The 17,342-nt window shown below is 54.6% G+C and overlaps 8 protein-coding genes across 8 annotated transcripts; 4 read left to right on the forward strand and 4 right to left on the reverse strand.

Moving 5' to 3' along the window:
* Positions 1-1,401: 1,401 nt before the first annotated feature.
* On the forward strand, positions 1,402-3,528 carry B0I36DRAFT_212222 (10 TM acyl transferase domain found in Cas1p-domain-containing protein; the record flags this gene model as incomplete). Its single annotated transcript, XM_046148933.1, has 3 exons — positions 1,402-2,534; positions 2,556-3,195; positions 3,232-3,528. Coding segments are annotated over 3 exons (2,070 nt in total), but the record flags the coding sequence as incomplete, so codon positions are not given.
* A 424-nt stretch (positions 3,529-3,952) lies between these two features.
* On the forward strand, positions 3,953-4,635 carry B0I36DRAFT_312029 (uncharacterized protein). Its single transcript, XM_046152451.1, has 2 exons — positions 3,953-4,244; positions 4,407-4,635. The coding sequence occupies exon 1, from the start codon at positions 4,043-4,045 to the stop codon at positions 4,217-4,219; it is 177 nt and encodes a 58-aa protein (XP_046019110.1). The 5' UTR covers positions 3,953-4,042; the 3' UTR covers positions 4,220-4,244; positions 4,407-4,635.
* A 1,355-nt stretch (positions 4,636-5,990) lies between these two features.
* Positions 5,991-7,696, reverse strand: B0I36DRAFT_358261 (uncharacterized protein; the record flags this gene model as incomplete). The annotated part of the gene is made up of 3 exons (XM_046157938.1): positions 5,991-6,616; positions 7,157-7,561; positions 7,633-7,696. 3 exons carry the CDS (start codon positions 7,694-7,696, stop codon positions 5,991-5,993), a joined length of 1,095 nt encoding a protein of 364 aa, XP_046019111.1.
* A 1,078-nt stretch (positions 7,697-8,774) lies between these two features.
* Positions 8,775-11,502, reverse strand: B0I36DRAFT_232748 (uncharacterized protein; the record flags this gene model as incomplete). The annotated part of the gene is made up of 2 exons (XM_046149168.1): positions 8,775-11,099; positions 11,161-11,502. The coding sequence occupies 2 exons, from the start codon at positions 11,500-11,502 to the stop codon at positions 8,775-8,777; spliced, it is 2,667 nt and encodes an 888-aa protein (XP_046019112.1).
* Positions 11,503-11,941: 439 nt separating this feature from the next.
* On the forward strand, positions 11,942-12,943 carry B0I36DRAFT_312038 (uncharacterized protein). Its single transcript, XM_046152452.1, has 3 exons — positions 11,942-12,130; positions 12,190-12,311; positions 12,370-12,943. The coding sequence occupies exons 1-3, from the start codon at positions 12,062-12,064 to the stop codon at positions 12,767-12,769; spliced, it is 591 nt and encodes a 196-aa protein (XP_046019113.1). The 5' UTR covers positions 11,942-12,061; the 3' UTR covers positions 12,770-12,943.
* On the reverse strand, positions 12,944-14,048 carry B0I36DRAFT_312039 (mitochondrial 54S ribosomal protein YmL31). The gene is made up of 3 exons (XM_046152453.1): positions 13,828-14,048; positions 13,374-13,603; positions 12,944-13,228 (listed from the first exon to the last, which is right to left on the reverse strand). The coding sequence occupies exons 1-3, from the start codon at positions 13,875-13,877 to the stop codon at positions 13,176-13,178; spliced, it is 333 nt and encodes a 110-aa protein (XP_046019114.1). The 5' UTR covers positions 13,878-14,048; the 3' UTR covers positions 12,944-13,175.
* Positions 14,049-14,198: 150 nt separating this feature from the next.
* B0I36DRAFT_260600 (Sedlin) lies at positions 14,199-15,449 on the forward strand. The gene is made up of 2 exons (XM_046151126.1): positions 14,199-14,673; positions 14,784-15,449. The coding sequence occupies exons 1-2, from the start codon at positions 14,489-14,491 to the stop codon at positions 15,103-15,105; spliced, it is 507 nt and encodes a 168-aa protein (XP_046019115.1). The 5' UTR covers positions 14,199-14,488; the 3' UTR covers positions 15,106-15,449.
* B0I36DRAFT_312045 (histone-fold-containing protein) lies at positions 15,392-16,556 on the reverse strand. Its single transcript, XM_046152454.1, has 3 exons — positions 16,215-16,556; positions 15,829-15,966; positions 15,392-15,770 (listed from the first exon to the last, which is right to left on the reverse strand). The coding sequence occupies exons 1-3, from the start codon at positions 16,222-16,224 to the stop codon at positions 15,607-15,609; spliced, it is 312 nt and encodes a 103-aa protein (XP_046019116.1). The 5' UTR covers positions 16,225-16,556; the 3' UTR covers positions 15,392-15,606.
* Positions 16,557-17,342: the final 786 nt, after the last annotated feature.

A 17,342-nucleotide genomic window follows, 5' to 3' on the forward strand; every position in this document is an offset into this window, starting at 1 on the left:
ATCCACGCGTGGAAACGCTTCGTGGACCGAGCAAGGCGGGAGACCGGTTGCGAAAGCTATCTAGTGTGATCGGACTACCGCGCCGGCGTGTTCTGATCTGATCGATGGGAACCTACTGTGACTGCAGAATGGAGGGAACTGTCTGAACAGAACCCGGATTGTCTTTTGACGATATCTGAAGACCCATCTGCTCCTGCCGCGACATCGGAGTTTTCATTTCGATGACGTTGCTGCTAGCTGGTGTGCGGTTGGTCTGCTTCACGGCGCTGTGTCCAGGCGCGGGAATGGCGTGTAGCCAGCCGATCGTAGCTGCGCGTGCGCGCATAGAAGGAGAGATGGAAGAGGAGGGAGTGTCGTGTACTGAAGAATTTCTCGTGAGAGAGATTTGGGAGCGGAGTGTTTCCACTCTGTGGAGCAGGGGGGTTGGGGGCGGAAAGGAGATGGACAGCTGGCAGGCACTTTGGCACTTGTCAGGCTCACTTACACAGACCATCACGCCGGCGTTGACGCAGCACCCGCAGCGATAATATCCAATGCTGAGGTAGACGTTCGGCAGACAAATAATGTGAGCGAAGCAGATTGTCAATTTTGGTAAGCTCAAGCTAGCATGAGCTTATTCCTTGCTTCTCTTTCTTACTGAGGAACACCCGTTGGCTTTTTTGAAGGCAACTGGTGCAGAAGCTCACTCTCCAAACTGAGGATGTATCGACGATAGAAGCGAGGTCCTCGCAAGAATTAGAGACATGCGGCCTTGGCTGAATATATGAATAATCAATCGTATCTCTTCCCTGTTCATGAGGCTGTTGCGAGGTGGAATGTTGCTACTTGCGTTATGCCTGTATCAATTGGCTAGGAAGGAACGATGGCGGGATGGAGGAACTCGCGTGGACGAGCACTTTGGACGACAAGAGTGCCATCACGCTCCAAAAAAACTATCTTGTCTCCGTCAGTCAACACAGACTATTGACGCGATTCTGCGGCTCCGGTCCGAAAAAAGACATCCCCACGTTCCACAGTGAGATACACTTAACGAGAGTATTGGCGCTGGTTGAATAAGTACCGTTCCACGCACGGCCTCTTTGGCCGCTCCCTTGCTTGTCTTTTTTTGAAATTCACGTCTCACCAAAAGATAATCCAAGAAGACCAAAGTATTGTGGCCCAGAAACATTTGGTGCCCCAAGAGTTACACTATGGCTCGAAAGCATTGCATCACGTCTCTCCGCAAGAAGCTCCGTCGCACTCCCAGTGACAGATTGCCACTCAAGATCATTACTTTGTTTTGGCCGTTTGCCCTGATCTTTGCCCTGCTCAGATTGCCCCTCGGTATGTGCATCATCTCGGGACGGAGTCAAGTGATCGTGGCTACTTAGTGTATTGACAAATCTTTGTGCAGACTCGCTCGACCCGCACCGATGCAATGCATTGCTCAAGTCCGGCACTTGGGTGCGGCATCCATCAGGTCCTACTGAGATGCAGCGTTGGCAACCAGCTGGGTGTCAGACGCATGATTACAAGACGGATGAGCTTCGCCAGTGTTTCGATGGCCACAAGATTGTGCTTGTCGGTGATTCCACAGTGCGTCAGCTGTACGTGGAAATTGCAAAGCGGTTCGACATCCATACGTACCATAAAGCTGCCTGGCACCGTCACCAAAATCTGGATTTCCAGAGTGAAAATGTGACCGTGGAGTTCATCTGGGATCCGTGGTTGAACAGCACACAGTCCTTGTCCAGAATGGCTGTCGACTCGGAATCACATTCTCACAAGGTTTCCGCAGATCTAGCAGATCCCAGCGCAAGAATACCTATTTCGCTTTTGGTCGCCGGCAGTCCAGGTCTATGGGCTACTCGCTATGGAGGAGAACAATACATGGATATTTTCAAGGACCGTCTGGACCAGGCGCAGAACCTTTTTGCAACAATTTTCGGTCAATCATGGGCACCAAATGAGCTCGGTTACAATATGCGCATACCTCTCGTCCTGTTGACACCAGTCCAAGTCCTCGACCATCAGCACCTTGAGGACGATAGAGCAACAACCATGACATCTCAACGCGTTACAGCCTTAAACGACTACCTACAGCAGACAGACATATCTCCTCGTGTCCTCTGGGCGCACAATATGATGCTTGACGGCATCCCAGGCAAATACCAGAATGATGGGCTCCACGTTCTCCCACATGTAGCGAACGAGAGAGCTAATCTTCTGTTCAACGCCGTGTGCAACTGGAAGCTCTTGAAGAACTCAACTACGGGCGACTCTTGTTGCACAATGAACAAATCAGGGTTATCAGCGGTTGAATTTGGATTAATTGTTCTCACACTTGGATTCGGCACACTCTCGGGCAAGAAGATTATGGGCCAAGGAGTGAAGGGAGCTCTTCAAAAGCCATATCAAACATTCCTTTGGTTTTCTATCATCGGTGTCATCGCGAGACTCATGAATGGGACCTCATTCTTCCTCAGAGAGCCACGTCAGCCCGATCCCATAGCCATCGCTTACCTGATCGCCATCTGGCTGGCCACGAGTTTGTTGTCCTAGGACGGCGGCACCAGAGACAAGTCAATCTCGAAGGCGACTCCCAATCGCAAAGCGACAACGCTCACTGGGTTTCTCTCTTCCCAGCAGTGTGAAGAACTCAAAGGTTTTATGCAAGGTGTCATCCTCGTATATCATTACTACCACGGATCACAGGTTCTCTGGATATACAAAGGTATCCGTGTGCTTGTGTCGACCTACCTCTTCTTGTCGGCATACGGTCACACGACCTATTTTCTGGCGACTGGCGATACGTCATTGCGACGCGTCGCTGTCGTGATTTTCCGGACCCACGCACTTGCTATACGCTTGATGTTGTCTGCGGGCACTACGTATACTGACTATTACTTTATACCCGTTCTGACATTCTGGTTCCTTATCTGCTGGATGAGCTTTCGTCTAAAGCAGCACAAAAATCGAATCCTTGCGCTTTTCTGTATCAAATTGGCGTTGTGCGCCTTCGCCACCGACGTATTGATCCTTACACCGGGAATCCTAGAGAAAGTTGTGGGGGTTTCAAACATGATCTTGCCTCTGCGCATCGACCATCAAGAATTGCGGTTTCGGCTGGGCTTGGAGCGCTACATTGTATACGCCGGCAGTCTTCTGGCTTACACTGTTCACAAATACCGTGGAGTAGACGACCACGAAGGTTTCGTGCCGATGAGGAGCGATTTCTTTGTAAGCTCAGAGCACCATCCGGCGTTCAAGACCAAATTTCGCAGACATACCATTGCTGCTGCAGGCACACTTATACTGCTCTATGGTGTTGTCTTATGGTTCACCACGGAGAAAGGCGACTATAACCGGGCCCACCCCTTCATCTCTTGGATCCCAATCTTGTGCATCGTAGGCCTACGTAACATGCATGCGTGGGTGCGAGGCTCGCATATGCGACTGCCAGCTAAGCTGGGGCGCCTATCACTTGAGACATACTTGTTGCAATATCACATGTTGCTAGGGGACAATGCTACGACACGGCTGCGCATTGGACTGTTCGACCACGCCGAAAATCGCTGGAGGCTTTCTTCAACTGCTCGATGGGCGACGAAGCTTGAACCGGTCGTCCTAATTGCTAGCTTCCTTGCCTGGGCTATGCTTGGTCACGAAATTACCAGAAACCTCACAGAAGCAATCTTTCGGTTCTGGCCGAAGAGCACGCCAGCTCGCGCGCCAGGTTCGCAAAACATCAGGGCAGAGTCGTCCAAGAATACGCCATCTGCGCAAGTGGCAACTGATCTTCACGGCTGAGCTGCATCGCTGCCAAGCTCGTGATTTGGGGTAGCACTGGTTTTGGAATCAAGGCGACCAACCAGGTCGGCGTCAACCACCTCACCCAGTCGCCTTCTGCCCTGTAATCTGCACAGATAATAGTGTAGGGCGACCAATCAGGCAATCGACATTACCCTGTGTGTCGTTATTGTGGTAAATATGCACGGTCAACTCCCGAATGTACAGCACTACATGATCCTCGTGTTGGCCCAAGCAGCAATGTGCTCCGTCCATGAATTTTCCACATGACACCCAGGGCTCCATTAACTTGACGCCGATCTTTATTATCGCAACCGACCTCCTGCTATTATTTTCTGAACTCCCGAAAAGCCGGCGCCACCTCATGCCCTTCAACTTTTGTCACTTCAGAGATTCTGACATTGTTCAAGCTGGCAACGAATTGCCTTAGTTGTGCGTCATCTTCGTTACGACCACTATCACATCTGTCAGCTCGCACTCAGGGTACATGATGAAGTCACCTCGCTGGTACCACCATTGCAACTGTGCTCCCTCCATTATCGCAATTTTACGCTACTCTCGAGCGCCCGCCGCGTGGTTGCGACTTGCCTGTCGGAACGGACTGGTGCAGCACATACCATTATGGTCGTACATGTGTATGTGGGATATTGGGGTTGGACTGAAGTGACCCTGGCTGCAATACAGCTTGTGTAGGTTTGGTGTGGCAAAAGGGGACTGATTATTGGGCGATATCATGTGGTTTGTCGCCGGGAATAGTCAGATTGTTCTAGCGTCACACTGCATATGCTAGACGTTTTGGTGCCCTGATGCGAGTTCCGGCAAGTATTAAAACTACTGCAATAATCCATGTTGTTCTGATATGCCGAAGACTACTGTTCCCATATTACCCGGCAAGACCTTCAGGTTTCTTTACAGCCCAGTAGGCAAACCATCCAGGCGCTCTGACAATGACGGAGGGGTGAGATCAAACAGCCAAGGCAAAACCTCAAACCTTGGCTCAAGCTTTAGAGACTTGGACGGACTTGAGAAAAAAGCAAATCAAATAATCCCTGTTTTGCAGGCCGGACGCTGGAGCTAACGATGCAGAACGGATGCCCGCCCGGAGACTTGCATCTGCACAACGTGTGCCCCCCTTGCGACCGACCCCAACGGAACAATAGCGAATGAGAATAAGACCAGACAAACGTGGTCAGGCTCAACAAGTTGTTCCGGGATATGCCGAGCGCGGCAGACGCTTGTGGTGTAGAGTGGCACTGCGGCGGGAAAAGCCTCTGTCGGACGGGAGATGGATGTTTGACGAGACACTGACGGGAAGATAAGATGCCTTGTGAATAAGTAAAAATTATCATGGCAACAAATTATCTTGTCAACGATTACGAAATTGTGTCTTCAAAAATCCACTTCGCTAGCCGGGATCCCAACAGTACAAGGCTATCCGAAGCTGTCCCGAGCCCAGCATGGATACAATAGAGTTGAAGGCTAGGCGAGCGACATGAAATTGGGGGATGAACGGCAAAATCGAATTATTGCTGCACCTAATAAGAAATGATCCCCCCTTTCAAGAACGGCGACAGGAAGAACACCCTTGTACATGGCACGCTTGAATGCAGCATGGCTCGACGATTGGTACGGCTGAAGAATGATCAACTAGCTCAGCCTCGCGAGAGCATACATGCCACGCCCGCCCTACTCTCACAGATCATCCCGGCTATTGCCGAATATGAAAGGACTCGCTCTCGAGAGCTGCTCCTACCAAACCATGACCTCCAACAAGGCAACTCATTGAGCCTATGCCGCGATTGTTTACACGTTTAGCGAGGCACTCTGCTTGGCCGTGGCCACACGGCTGATGAGTCAACGACAGCGCAAGCCGCGCACAGAAATTGGAGCATGGGACTCACCGACAAGCCTCACCAGAACCCCCACGTGTTCGACTTAGGGACCATGCATATGGCTGCTTCAGCACAGCACATCACGAAGGCGTCCAATTTATGAGGTGATAATTTTGAAGTCTCCAAAATCTGGCACCCTTCCGATTGTTGGTGTCCACACCCCCACGAGCGAATAGTTTCTGCATGTGTTCCATATCGAGAACCGGTGAAGAAATAAACAAAAAAAAGCTCATGTTGACAAGTAGCACACCTGCGGCCATCATGAGCATGACATGAGCCTGCAGCTGACGCTCTTTCTCGGAGGACCGATCAGTGCATGATTGTAGCGTCGGCAGAGCGGCCGGAGAAGTCAATGTCGACCTCCACGGTTGGAACCTTGCCCGATTGCGAGATCATGCGGAAGAACGGAGCCAGGCTGTCACCGCTGTATGCTTTGACGTCGTATTTGACCGCCGAGTCACCGCTACCTGCAGAGCGGATCTTGGCCGTGAGGATGCCGCCGTTCCACCACACCGTGACGCTGTGCCTCTGCTCGTACGGGCTCGGTCTGGGCATCCCCGCCGCAGTTGATACAACAGCACTGCCCTGCAAAGTCGTGCCTGCTGCTACTTTAGCTGCTGGGCTACCGCTGCTGCTGTCGCCGTTGGAGCGTGCGCCACCATCATCAGCCAGGGTTGACCCGTCTTCGTGATCCATGCCCGATGCCGTGGTCGTGATGGGCATTTTGGGGCTTTTCTGCTCGACGGCCTTTGCGGGGGTGACCTGCCCAGGGAATGCAGTCGGATACTTGCGGCAGTAATCTAGAACAGCAACTTGCAGCGCCTTGATGCCGGCTGGAGACCGAGCAAGGAACTGATGCTGACCTCGCCCCTCCCAGTTTGCGCTGAAGACTATATCGAATACTCTGTCTTCAACGGACAGCGGCGAAGGGACAACTGCGTTGGGCCGGTGAGAAGGTATAGGAAGGGGCGGGCCTTGCGGACCTCTGAATCCCGTGGGTTTTGGCGGCGGCTTCGCCAACGCCGTGTGAACGCGAGCCCCTTGTCCGTGAAGCTGAGTTTGCTTGGGCTGAGCCGGCCCCAGCAAGCCATGCCGCTGTGGCTGGCCGCGATGTTGCACTCCGGACCCGGGGGCAGCGGAAAACAGTCCCCGTAGTGCGTGTGAATCGCGACCAGCATTGGGGGCGGCCGTGGCTACTGCAGGAGGACAGACTAGTGACGACACCATCGGCCGTGCTGCAGATACCGGAGTCTGCAGTGTCCTGTGACCTGCTGGCGCATTCACCGCAGCCGTCATTCGCTGAGCCGGACTGCAATTAGCTGTGGTGGCTGCTCTCTGCCTCGTTCCCGCCTGCGAGAGGCGGCATAAACAAGGCAACCCGTCTGCAGCTCGCGCGGAATGGCTGCTTGGGCGAGAGGCGGTGCCAGTGGCCAGCGTTTTCGATCCGTTGGGGGTGCTCGCCTCGCTTCCCCGACGGGTGGTAGCTGGCGTGGACACTTGTGCGGCATCGTCATCAGTGTCGCTGCCCTCTTCGTCTTGCCAGTCCGCCATGGCAGTGTCGTCAGATGTCTCGGACAGCACATCGTAGTCGCTGAGCCAGTCTTCATCGTCGCTGTAGTCTCGTGGAGCAAGCCTCGGGCGACGATTTGAGACATGATGCTGCACACCGTGACCACCCCTGTGGCAGTGTACCGTCCTCATCGACTTGTCGTGTAACGACGCCAGAGCACTGTCCAGATCGCCTGACGGGTCAGAGCAGACAACCGTGCCGGGAGCCACGCCTCGAACCATGGCACAGGCAACGATCTGCCCCGCTGGGCTTTTCTCTGTGATGATCATGATATGGCTCGGGGGCATCTTCATGAATAGGGCACAGTTGTCTATTTCGGAAACCACGTAAGCATGGACGGACTTTGCGTAGAGAAGAGCTCGCTACTGGCAGATGACTTACCTATGATCATCTCCCGAAGTGGTGAGTAGTGCCGCAGGGGGCTCATGGTCGTGGTTGCTGCCATTTCGCTGTTTCAAGGGCAAATGCAAGTCGTCGTGATTGTCTGCCACAAATTGGGGGTGCCAGGTTTCTCCCCAAGGCGCGGTCGAGAGAGCTGAGGAGGGGGGAAGAAAGAGTTGGAAAGAATGCATTGAGCCGTGTAGATATCGTTGTCCATCTTTACAAAGTACTTATACTCTCGCTGCCGCTGAGTACGTCTCGGCAACGGCGACTTGCCGTGAGGCTCTGCTCGCCTATGCAGGTCCCCATGATAGGCCGGGAGCGGCCAGCCTCGAGAGTGCAGGCTGCTCTTGCATCGAGCCTGTCCCGTTACCGTAGATCTACATGAAGCCAAGCTTCCGTCAAGCTGTCTGCTCAAAAAGGCTGCCCCAACCAACCAGCCTTGCGCGGTTCAGTCCAGGCGAAAATAAGACGGCACAGGGCGGAAGTCGCGTGTTGCCCAAGTCTCATCCCCGTGGTCATGCTGCCGAGTCGTGGGTGATTTCCATTGGCCAGTGTTCGCTTGAGAAGGAGCGGCCCAACCAGAGTTCCTTATCGAATGGTGAGGCGAACCGCTGCAACCTTGCGAGACACTTGGGTGCTTCCGTGCCGTCTGGCAGCTTTCACTGCGAGATGCCACGCGTACGACAATGATATTCGTGTTTGTTGGTTTGGGTGCCCAGTAGCACTCTGTGCTCTCGTCTTCTACTCTGCCTCGTAAAAGCCCCATCACATTGGTGTCTACGCCCGCTGGGATGACTTGCTGTTCCCAACGCCAAGGTCGCCGTCCTCGCCATCCTCGCCTCGATTTGGGGGATGCCGTTTATTCGTCGAAGCTGGTCAAAACATCCTTGCGCAAATTGGAGAATTGAGATGGGCAGTGGATCGGCAAGGGATCTGCCAACCCTATAAGGTCAGACTTGTTGGAGATCATGAGGCCATACAGGGCAAGTTGCCTTGCTTGCTTCCATGGTGAATTTTGACGTGATATCTGTTGCTTCAACTATGTCCTTGATTGGTTCTGCAAGCCCCCCCTCGAATCATGCGCTCCAGCCTTGCTTTTGCTGTGTTCCAGAGAGTGACAACTATTCTACAACGCCAACTCAGTTTGTTACCGTCAACCTTTCCAGTCGTGACTTGACCGCCTCTAATAGCATGCTCTCTCTTTCGAGCAGGCTCTTAACTTGGGTGACCTTGGCTTTCCGCAAGTCCGATGGGACACGCAGATCGCCCTTCGCTGGGCTTGGTGCAGCGTCGTCCTCGGTGCCATTGCCGCCTAGCTTTTTCGCCTCGTCGCTCAGCTCCTCGCCCAGAGCCATGGCATCATTGTACCTCTGGATTGTTTGTCTGAGTTTGGGAGGGCCTTGGGCCGCATCGTCACCGCCCAGTATTGTGGACCCGAGCGTCCTGACTTCTGTGACCCAGGACTTCTCCTTGTCACTGAGCTCTCGACTGGTCGCTTTGCTGACCTTGCGACGCATAGCCTCCAGCCGGGCTTGTAGTTGTTCTCCTCGAGCCTGTGCTTCCTGTATCCTCCTCTGAATGGCTTCATCATTGGTCTCTGTGGCGCCGTCCTCATCCTGCTCATCGTCGCCGGTGACGGCCTCAACCCTTGTCTTGACTTCATTCGCCTTGATGATCTGCTGCTTGAGCTCGTTCTGGAGCTTCTCGCAGCGCCTGAACAGTTCAGCCGCGGCAACACCAAGCCTGTATGTCTCATCGCTAAGGATCTTGTGGCTGTCCGTAAACACTTGCAACGTAGCAGGCGAGCAGCGCACCTCCTGGTTCACAAGCGCCTTGTAGCGACTAGTCCGAAGTTTCTCAAGCAAAGCAGGCAGTGTCGAGCTCTCATCGAAGACGTGAGATGGTTGAAAGACTGGACGTGGCTCGTAGAAGTCGAGCGGCTGTACCTCGGCGTCCTTATCAAACGCCGGGGACACTGAACGAACAGGCTGGAACTCGTCTTCTGGGACGTCAAATGCCATGGCCACCGGCTCGTACGGTGTGGCTGACAGGAGAAAATAGCCAAGATCCGGATCGCGGATGGCAACCGCTGCCGCCAGAGGAAGGTGGGAGTCGCCACGTCCTTGATTGGCATACAAGCGCTCTCTGGTGGAGCTTTGCCCGCTCACAAGAAGGTCGATCCTGAAGTCCGATCCGGCTTCTGAATCGCCCTGCAGTTCACTCTCCAATCGGAAAACCCAGGGCGAGAGTGAGACAAGAGTAATCGAGGATGGGTGCGTGACGTAGAATGAGTAGCGAGAAGTGACATCCGGGCTGAACACTGGCCAGCCATTTTCGGCATCATCAACCGCAGTCAGAATATCCATAGTCTGGAAGGTTAAGAGCGAAGGTGGTATCGTGACACGTCCCATGATCTTGGATTTGTTCTGGGGAGGTAGCCATTGAGCTTGTACGCCTTGCACGTCGAGGCAAATCCGCAACTGCCCGCTCGAGGACAGCAGGCAGATAACGGACAGAGAGAGGCCCTCTCGTTCAATATCCTCGAGCTCCAACTCTTCATCCTCGCCCATCATGAGCTCGTCGGTGTCAAGCTTCTCGCCGATAGCAAAGATATCGCTCAACTCAAGATCAAGATCCACCTCCGAGTCCGGGCTCATCTCGAGCTCGAATGGGCCTTGCAACCTTGGCACGATGCCGGGACGGGCGGGACGCTGGTAGACCTCAGTCGGCGGCTCGCCGGGAGGCCCCTCGATGATTCTGGGCTCCTGATTGTCAAGATCGCCCATCCAGTCGAGCTGTTGCTGTGCAAGCAGTCTTGCTTGTTCCGAGACTGCCGGATCGTCTTCGTTGGCTGCAAGATTTGCCACGATCGATACGGACAGAGATGGTATCAGTGTAGGAGGTGGCGCCCATAGGGTTGGCAGCAATGGACACAGCGCATAGACGTCGCCTTCACGCATTGCGATCCACAAGGTCATGGGCGACCAACCCCCAGAGCCCCTACCGGCAAAGCAAGCAGAAGCCACCTCCATCTCAAACGAGTCTGGGGTGAATCCTTTGGTCGTCCCGTCCGTTGAAGCTGAAAAGTTCTGGTCGAGGGATGTGCCGTCTGCGAGTTTCTGCAAATCGATAGTGAACGAAGGCGTATCAAAGCTCCATCGGTCGTTCTGGGAAAGTTCCCACACGCGTACAATAGCGTCCTTTGTGACCGTGACCAAGGCGGAGCCATTAACTCCCAAAGGATGCCACAGCACGGAAGCAATCGCAGACCTGTCGACGACGTGCGTGGTTGGGCCGAGCGTCCACGATTTGGGCTTGATGACTTCGATACTCGGCGCTGTCAGGTGGGACGAGTCTGGCAGTAGTATAACGCGCACGGTGTGGGTGGTGACGACCGCCATGAAGTTGGCAAATGGCGACATGATGAGCTGTTGGATGTCTCCACCAACAGGCACTTGAAGGGTCTTTCAATTCCAGAACACGGTTAGCAAGACTTAACAGAAATGGCACAGGTGTTCCACCTACACGAAAGCCCTCCGCATCATCCGACAGAGAAGGTTGGGAGATATCGTCATCGCCTGGAGCAAGGGAGCTCTCGCGCTTGAACCGGCCAGTCTCTGGGTTGCGATCCACGCCATCTTGCCATCGTTCCTTTAGGTAAACCAGATCTGCCCAACGAATCTCTTTTCCAACAGCGACGAAGACCTCTGTGCCACGCCGAGCAATCGTGCGCCGTGGTCCTGGTGGCGTGCGATTCTTGGTTGTCGAGGAGCTCCTCCCGTTGTCAAGATCCGAAGGAGCGAAGACCTCGTGACCAATCGAGGGCTTTGAGAGCCACGGGGGCGTGTAACTCTTGATTTTGACCATGGCTAGTATGCCCGTCGCGGGAGCGAATCGAGTCTTGGAAAGAGTGAATGCGTCCGTTCCAGCTCGGTGGGGGCGCAATCGTTCAGTGTCGCATGACAAGCCCACAAAGCTTTGCGATTGTTGCTGCCTCGGGGCAGGTCCGTGGTCGAGCTATGCTGAGAGCGCTGCCGAGAAGGATGCAGCGGGATGAGAGCGCTGTGAATTGTTGTTTTGGATACTTGTTGCCCCAAGCTCGGAGCTGTCGTTGACTAAGTTCTGCCAGACAGCTTGAAGCTTGCCTAGCGCAGCTGGGAAAAAATGGCTGGGCTGCCCAGTGGTTGCTGCCGCGACGCGTCTGGTAGTCGGTACCTGCCGCGCAGCTATGCCTTGGCCCGCCAGAGAAGTACCCCTTCTGATGTGTAGGGTCTGATGGGTCCAAGCGTCTCTCACTGCGCTTTCATCTCAAGCCATCTCTCATGCTCCATTCCGAGACTCACAAGACATCATATTCTGGCTTGAACGACAGGAAGAATCCACTTTTGCTTCACCGTCCCATCACAAGGCAGAACCAGATCTTACCATGGCAACAACCGCCCCTCGGCCAACCGTCGACCGGCTCGACCGACCCAGTGCATACTACAGCCAGAAGGTGCCTTCGAGCCATTCCTCTCACTTTATCAGTATGCTGACTGCTTTTCACCCGGACAGAACAGGCGGAGGCGGCCAGACCCTCGCGATCAGAGAGATGGAGATGCAGAGATGGCCAATGGCGCGGCCGAGGAGCCTGAAGACCCCCTTAGAAACGCCACCACACTTTACGTGGGCAACCTGTAAGTCGCACGGCATACACAAATCACATGATGGACAGCGCTGACGATCCGGGCACAGCTCATTCTACACGACGGAAGAGCAGGTGTACGAGCTCTTCTCCAAGTGCGGCGAGATAAAACGTCTCATCATGGGCCTTGACCGCTTCAACAAGACGCCCTGCGGGTTCTGCTTTGTCGAGTACTACACGCACCAGGACGCGCTGGACTGCATGAAGTACATTGGTGGCACAAAGCTGGACGAGCGCATCATCCGCACCGATCTTGACCCGGGTTTCGAAGAGGGCCGCCAGTATGGCAGGGGCAAGAGTGGTGGCCAGGTGCGTGATGAGTACCGTGATGATTACGACGAGGGCCGAGGCGGCCTGGGCCGGGCGCTCCAGAGCGAGCGCATGCGCGACAACGAGCGCCATAGGGAGAGAGACACCGAGTACGGCGACGACACGTATCGGCCGAGGTGAAGGGACGACGATTTGCCTATTTCGTGTACAGTATTCTGCCACAAGAAGCGAGGTCGGATCATGACAAGTTATGCGGAGGGTGGCAGGGAGGACTTTACCTGCAATCAAAATCTGAATGACGCCCCGCACACGCACTTATGGGACAAGCCCTGACATTGTTGCAACTACCGCCGAATCAAAGCCTTGAACTCCATTTATATTGATTGCTGTGGCCCTGGAAGATACAAAAGCGACCGCATCGCAGAGCACGAACGCTCCCTAGGTGTTGTAGTGTTACACCTGGCAGCCTTTTGGTTTCGCCAGTATATGTTACATGAAAAGACAATATCTCGTTTTGTTCCGCTCTCCATCCATCGACCGCCCACAATGACAACGACCAATGCTCGCTAGCCACGGCCTTGCCAGTTTAGTAACCAGGAGGATTCACTCTTTGTGACACTCTCGTCCACTTTGGTAGTTCTGTGATGGGAAAATGTGTCAGTCTCGTCCTCTTCCAGAGCCCATCCACCAACGGCAGAGTGTCCATGACAGTCCGTCGCCTTCCTTCCACACAACGCAACCGGCCTTCCACCCTCAAAATAATACCAAGAGAAAAACAACATACTGTGAATGCCCTTCCTGTATTTCTTTTCCTTGCGGTCGAACATGGTGTACTTGTCCCGCGGCAGCATCTCGGCCTCGGTGGGCATCTCGGCCTTCCACGTCTCGAGCGCCTTGAGGGTCTCGCCCTGCCGCGCGAGGGCCTTGTCGAGGGTGTCTACCACCGCGTCGACGGCCCGGAGGCGCTGCCGCTGGCGCGCCTTCTGGAAGCGGGACAGTCTCCAGGGGATCTTCCTATATCGTGGCGCAGTTCTGGTCAGCCGGGTTCCTCCTCGTATCGTCCGGGCGTGGATGGCGACAAGTCTGTAGCGGGGCAGACTTTCGAGGGGACGCGCTCGCTCAGTCCGCACACAGCATGTCATGCTGCTATAGACTGGCGAGGCCGAAGCTCCTAAAGTTGTCGTCGGGCTAGGTCGATGCATGTTACGGTGATGCAATCTGGGGAGGATCTGCCGTACCAGAGAAGACCTCCGGAGAGGCTGTTTGTCGGCCGGAACGCTCCAAACATTGTGTCTGGGGTTTTGTCGAAGGGCGTAGGTCGCTCCCTGCCAGGTGTAGTTGATCGTTGATCGTTGAATATCAGGCACGCGGTAGCCCTTCCGATGTCGACAGAGCTCAGCACCCTAGAAAATCAGCGATGGGTTTGCGCCACATGGATGCTGGACCGACTGGCAAGGTCGTGTGTGGCTCAGGACTGGGTGAGCGCAAAGACAGAAGTGGGGCCCTTTCTGGGTGCTGGACTGGAACCGCCCAGGTGCACGTCAGGGGCCGTCGAGTGGATCCGGCTCCATGCCCAGCGGGGAGCGGCCGTGAATGGCGACTTGCGACTCCACGTTCGAGGAGCTGTGATCGGGAAGCTCGTGGGATGTCCAACTTGCGCCGCCGCCGCCGATAACGACGCCTCACACAGGGCAAGACGATCCAGCAATATCCTCGAAGCTCTTCACGCACGCCAAACCACATACGAAACCTCGCGCATTCCCACAGGCACAGCATCGCCTAAGAACCTGCCGCCCCCAAAGCACACAGCACCCCTCCGGCGAGGGCACCCGACATCAGGAGCCACGACCGACCAAGACACCACCACAACCAGCCGGCAGTTCTCCCTCCCAAGTCACAATGTCATATTACTTCGCGATAATAGGCACCCAGGACAACCCGCTCTTCGAGCACGAGTTCGGTACCTCGAAGCAGGGCGGCGACGGGCAGTCCCACTTCAGCGAGCAGGCGCGCCACATGAACCAGTTCATCCTGCATAGCAGCCTGGATATCGTGGAGGAGGTACAATGGGGTAGTGGGCAAATGTAAGCACGGGGGAACCCAAAAGATGGAAGGGTGAAGCACACGGCTCGTGTGTCTTGACGAGTACATTCACTAACTTACGGTCCCCGGCCCATGGGGAGGAAAAACACAGGTACCTCAAGATTGTCGACAAGTTTTTCAACAACTACGTCTCGTGCTTCATGACGGGCAACAACATGAAGTTTCTGCTGCTCCACCAGCCCACCAACGCCGCCGCCGGCGCGGGGACCGCAGGCTCCTCGTCGCGCTCATCGACCTCGATCGGCGCGAACCCGACCTCGCCACAGGCAGAGGAGGCCATCAAGAGCTTCATGCTGGAGGTCTACGAGAACTGGGTCAAGACTCTGATGAGCCCTTTCTACTCTGTCAACCAGGAGATCCGGAGCCCCGTGTTCAGACAGAGGGTCGCAGCGGCAGGGCGCAAGTATCTGTAAGATCAAATCCGCCGTTGGAGAACGTCAATGGAAAGGGATTGGCAGTATGGAATAATTAGACAGTGTCTGTCTGGGAATAGAGCATTGCATGGCGTCTGGCGTCCAAGGATATACATTTACCTCAGGAAATTACACAAAACATTGAGTCGGCCTCGGTCGAATCATATTGATCTCAAACGACACGGGACAAGGAGCCGGGCTTGTAAACTTTGTATACAAATCCTACCAAAGACAGAAGAATCACGTTGTAATTATCACGTCATGCGAATGCAACATTGATAGCAACTGTGGTAGCACGCCCGTTCATGGGGCTGATTGTATTGTTGTAAAATTATCAAACACCAACGCCAGTACTGAATGTGTGTATCATGCCATAATGTCAAACGTCCCAGAACCCAAATATCCTCATGCTGCGCCGTATCTCGTATGTCTAGTTGGGTACTGGTATTATGTTCAGTGCCAAGGCAACCAAGTATAGGGCGACGCGATGTTGTATTGCGCTTAACCGCCGAAACCGTACAGGGTGCGGCCCTGGCGCTTGAGAGCGTAGACAACATCAAGAGATGTAACGGTCTTGCGCTTAGCGTGCTCAGTGTAGGTAACGGCATCACGAATGACACCCTCGAGGAAGGACTTGAGGACTCCACGGGTCTCCTCGTAAATCACTGGAAAGGGAATTAGCGGCGGAGCACAACAAGTAGACTGGGTGCGTTGGGAACCTACTGGCAGAGATACGCTTGACACCGCCACGACGGGCGAGACGTCTGATAGCGGGCTTGGTGATGCCCTGAATGTTGTCACGAAGAATCTTGCGGTGACGCTTGGCACCGCCCTTGCCGAGACCCTTGCCGCCCTTGCCGCCTGTGCAGAAATGAAAGTCAGCAACATGCCCAAAACCCAGTACCTTGAACTGGTGATGGATGAAGAGGTGTGTCGACGAGTCGCAGCTGACAAGTGACGATTCGAGGCCACAAAGTCACGTCGAGTATGTCTCGGCTACGCCCCGCCGCCGGCAACACAACATGGTACATGCGCCGTGCAGTGTGAAGATAAGGAGTGCGGGTACGAGATGCCAGACATGGCTGATGCGAGAGAATGATGTCACTTACGTCCAGTCATCTTGAGAGATGTGGTAGTGTGGTTATGTGATGAAGGTTGGGATTGGAGTGTGTGATGGTAAAAGTCGCGTCGTGTATGGTGGAGAGAGGAATAGGCGGAGAAGGCAGCGGAGGGGGCTCTGGGGGAATCCGGTTATATGTGACAGGGCGGTGCGGGTTACTGATTGCAGCAGGCACGCGGTGTGAGCAAGGAAGGAGCGTGCGTGACGGGAAGTGGCGCTAGTCCTGTTTGGGTGGTGCACCGGTGATGTTTGCAGACCAGCCGGGTGCAAAAGCGCACTGCAACTTGCGCCTGCTGTTGTTGACTCGCAGATGCGCGGGGTGGGACTGCTGGCGCGTTGCTTTCCAGCACGTCAGGACTGGGCACTGCGGGTGCGTGTTTTGGCTGCGCTTTCGAGCTTTCACCCGCTAGGTTTGGCTGGCCCCACTTGCAAGATCCAGCTGCGCACCCGTTCCTGTGGTTGGCTCTGATCCGGCCGCGAGCTGCCCCATCTGAAGTATCTCTTTTTTTGATTGGCTGCTTCAGGCGTGATCCCCCTGTCCAAATCGGGTTAGCTCCAATAAGCTTCACTGCTTGTCAGCTCAGCTTTCAAGCTTCCAAGGTTGGGTGCCGCTGCATTCAAAGTCGAGCTTGCAGCACAAATAGCAAGACGGCTCATCATGTACCAACCTCAGCAATGAATGCGCACAAGTCCAATCCCTCTTATGGACAATCCCTGCTAGCGGGGCGCCTGCCAAGGCCTGCCCTGTCGCAGTTCCGATTCGAAGTCAGCCTGGGTGATGCAAACATCCTGCGTGCTACGTCCAGCGCTAGCGCGGGAGCATGCCATCGGCATAATCTGTAACATGGACAATCCCATGACTACAAGAAACCAGGAAAAGAATGACACAATCATGGGAGCGCCTCGACCTCCAAAATATATTACACAGGCACAGTTGACTTGGCTGCCCTGCTTAAACCTATTTTCGTGAAACAGTCATGCTCGTTGTCGTATGGCCCGGTGGAGCATCATCCAAGGGCGCTTCCAGAAGACATTTTAACCTGAACGCCTATGCAATGCCAAACCATACCATGCTTGTAAGGAGCCCAACGGAGCGGCAGAAAACCAAGGATCCTCC

Source organism: Microdochium trichocladiopsis, assembly GCF_020744255.1.
Source record: "Microdochium trichocladiopsis strain MPI-CAGE-CH-0230 chromosome Unknown B0I36scaffold_1, whole genome shotgun sequence".
Lineage (NCBI taxonomy): Eukaryota > Fungi > Ascomycota > Sordariomycetes > Xylariales > Microdochiaceae > Microdochium > Microdochium trichocladiopsis.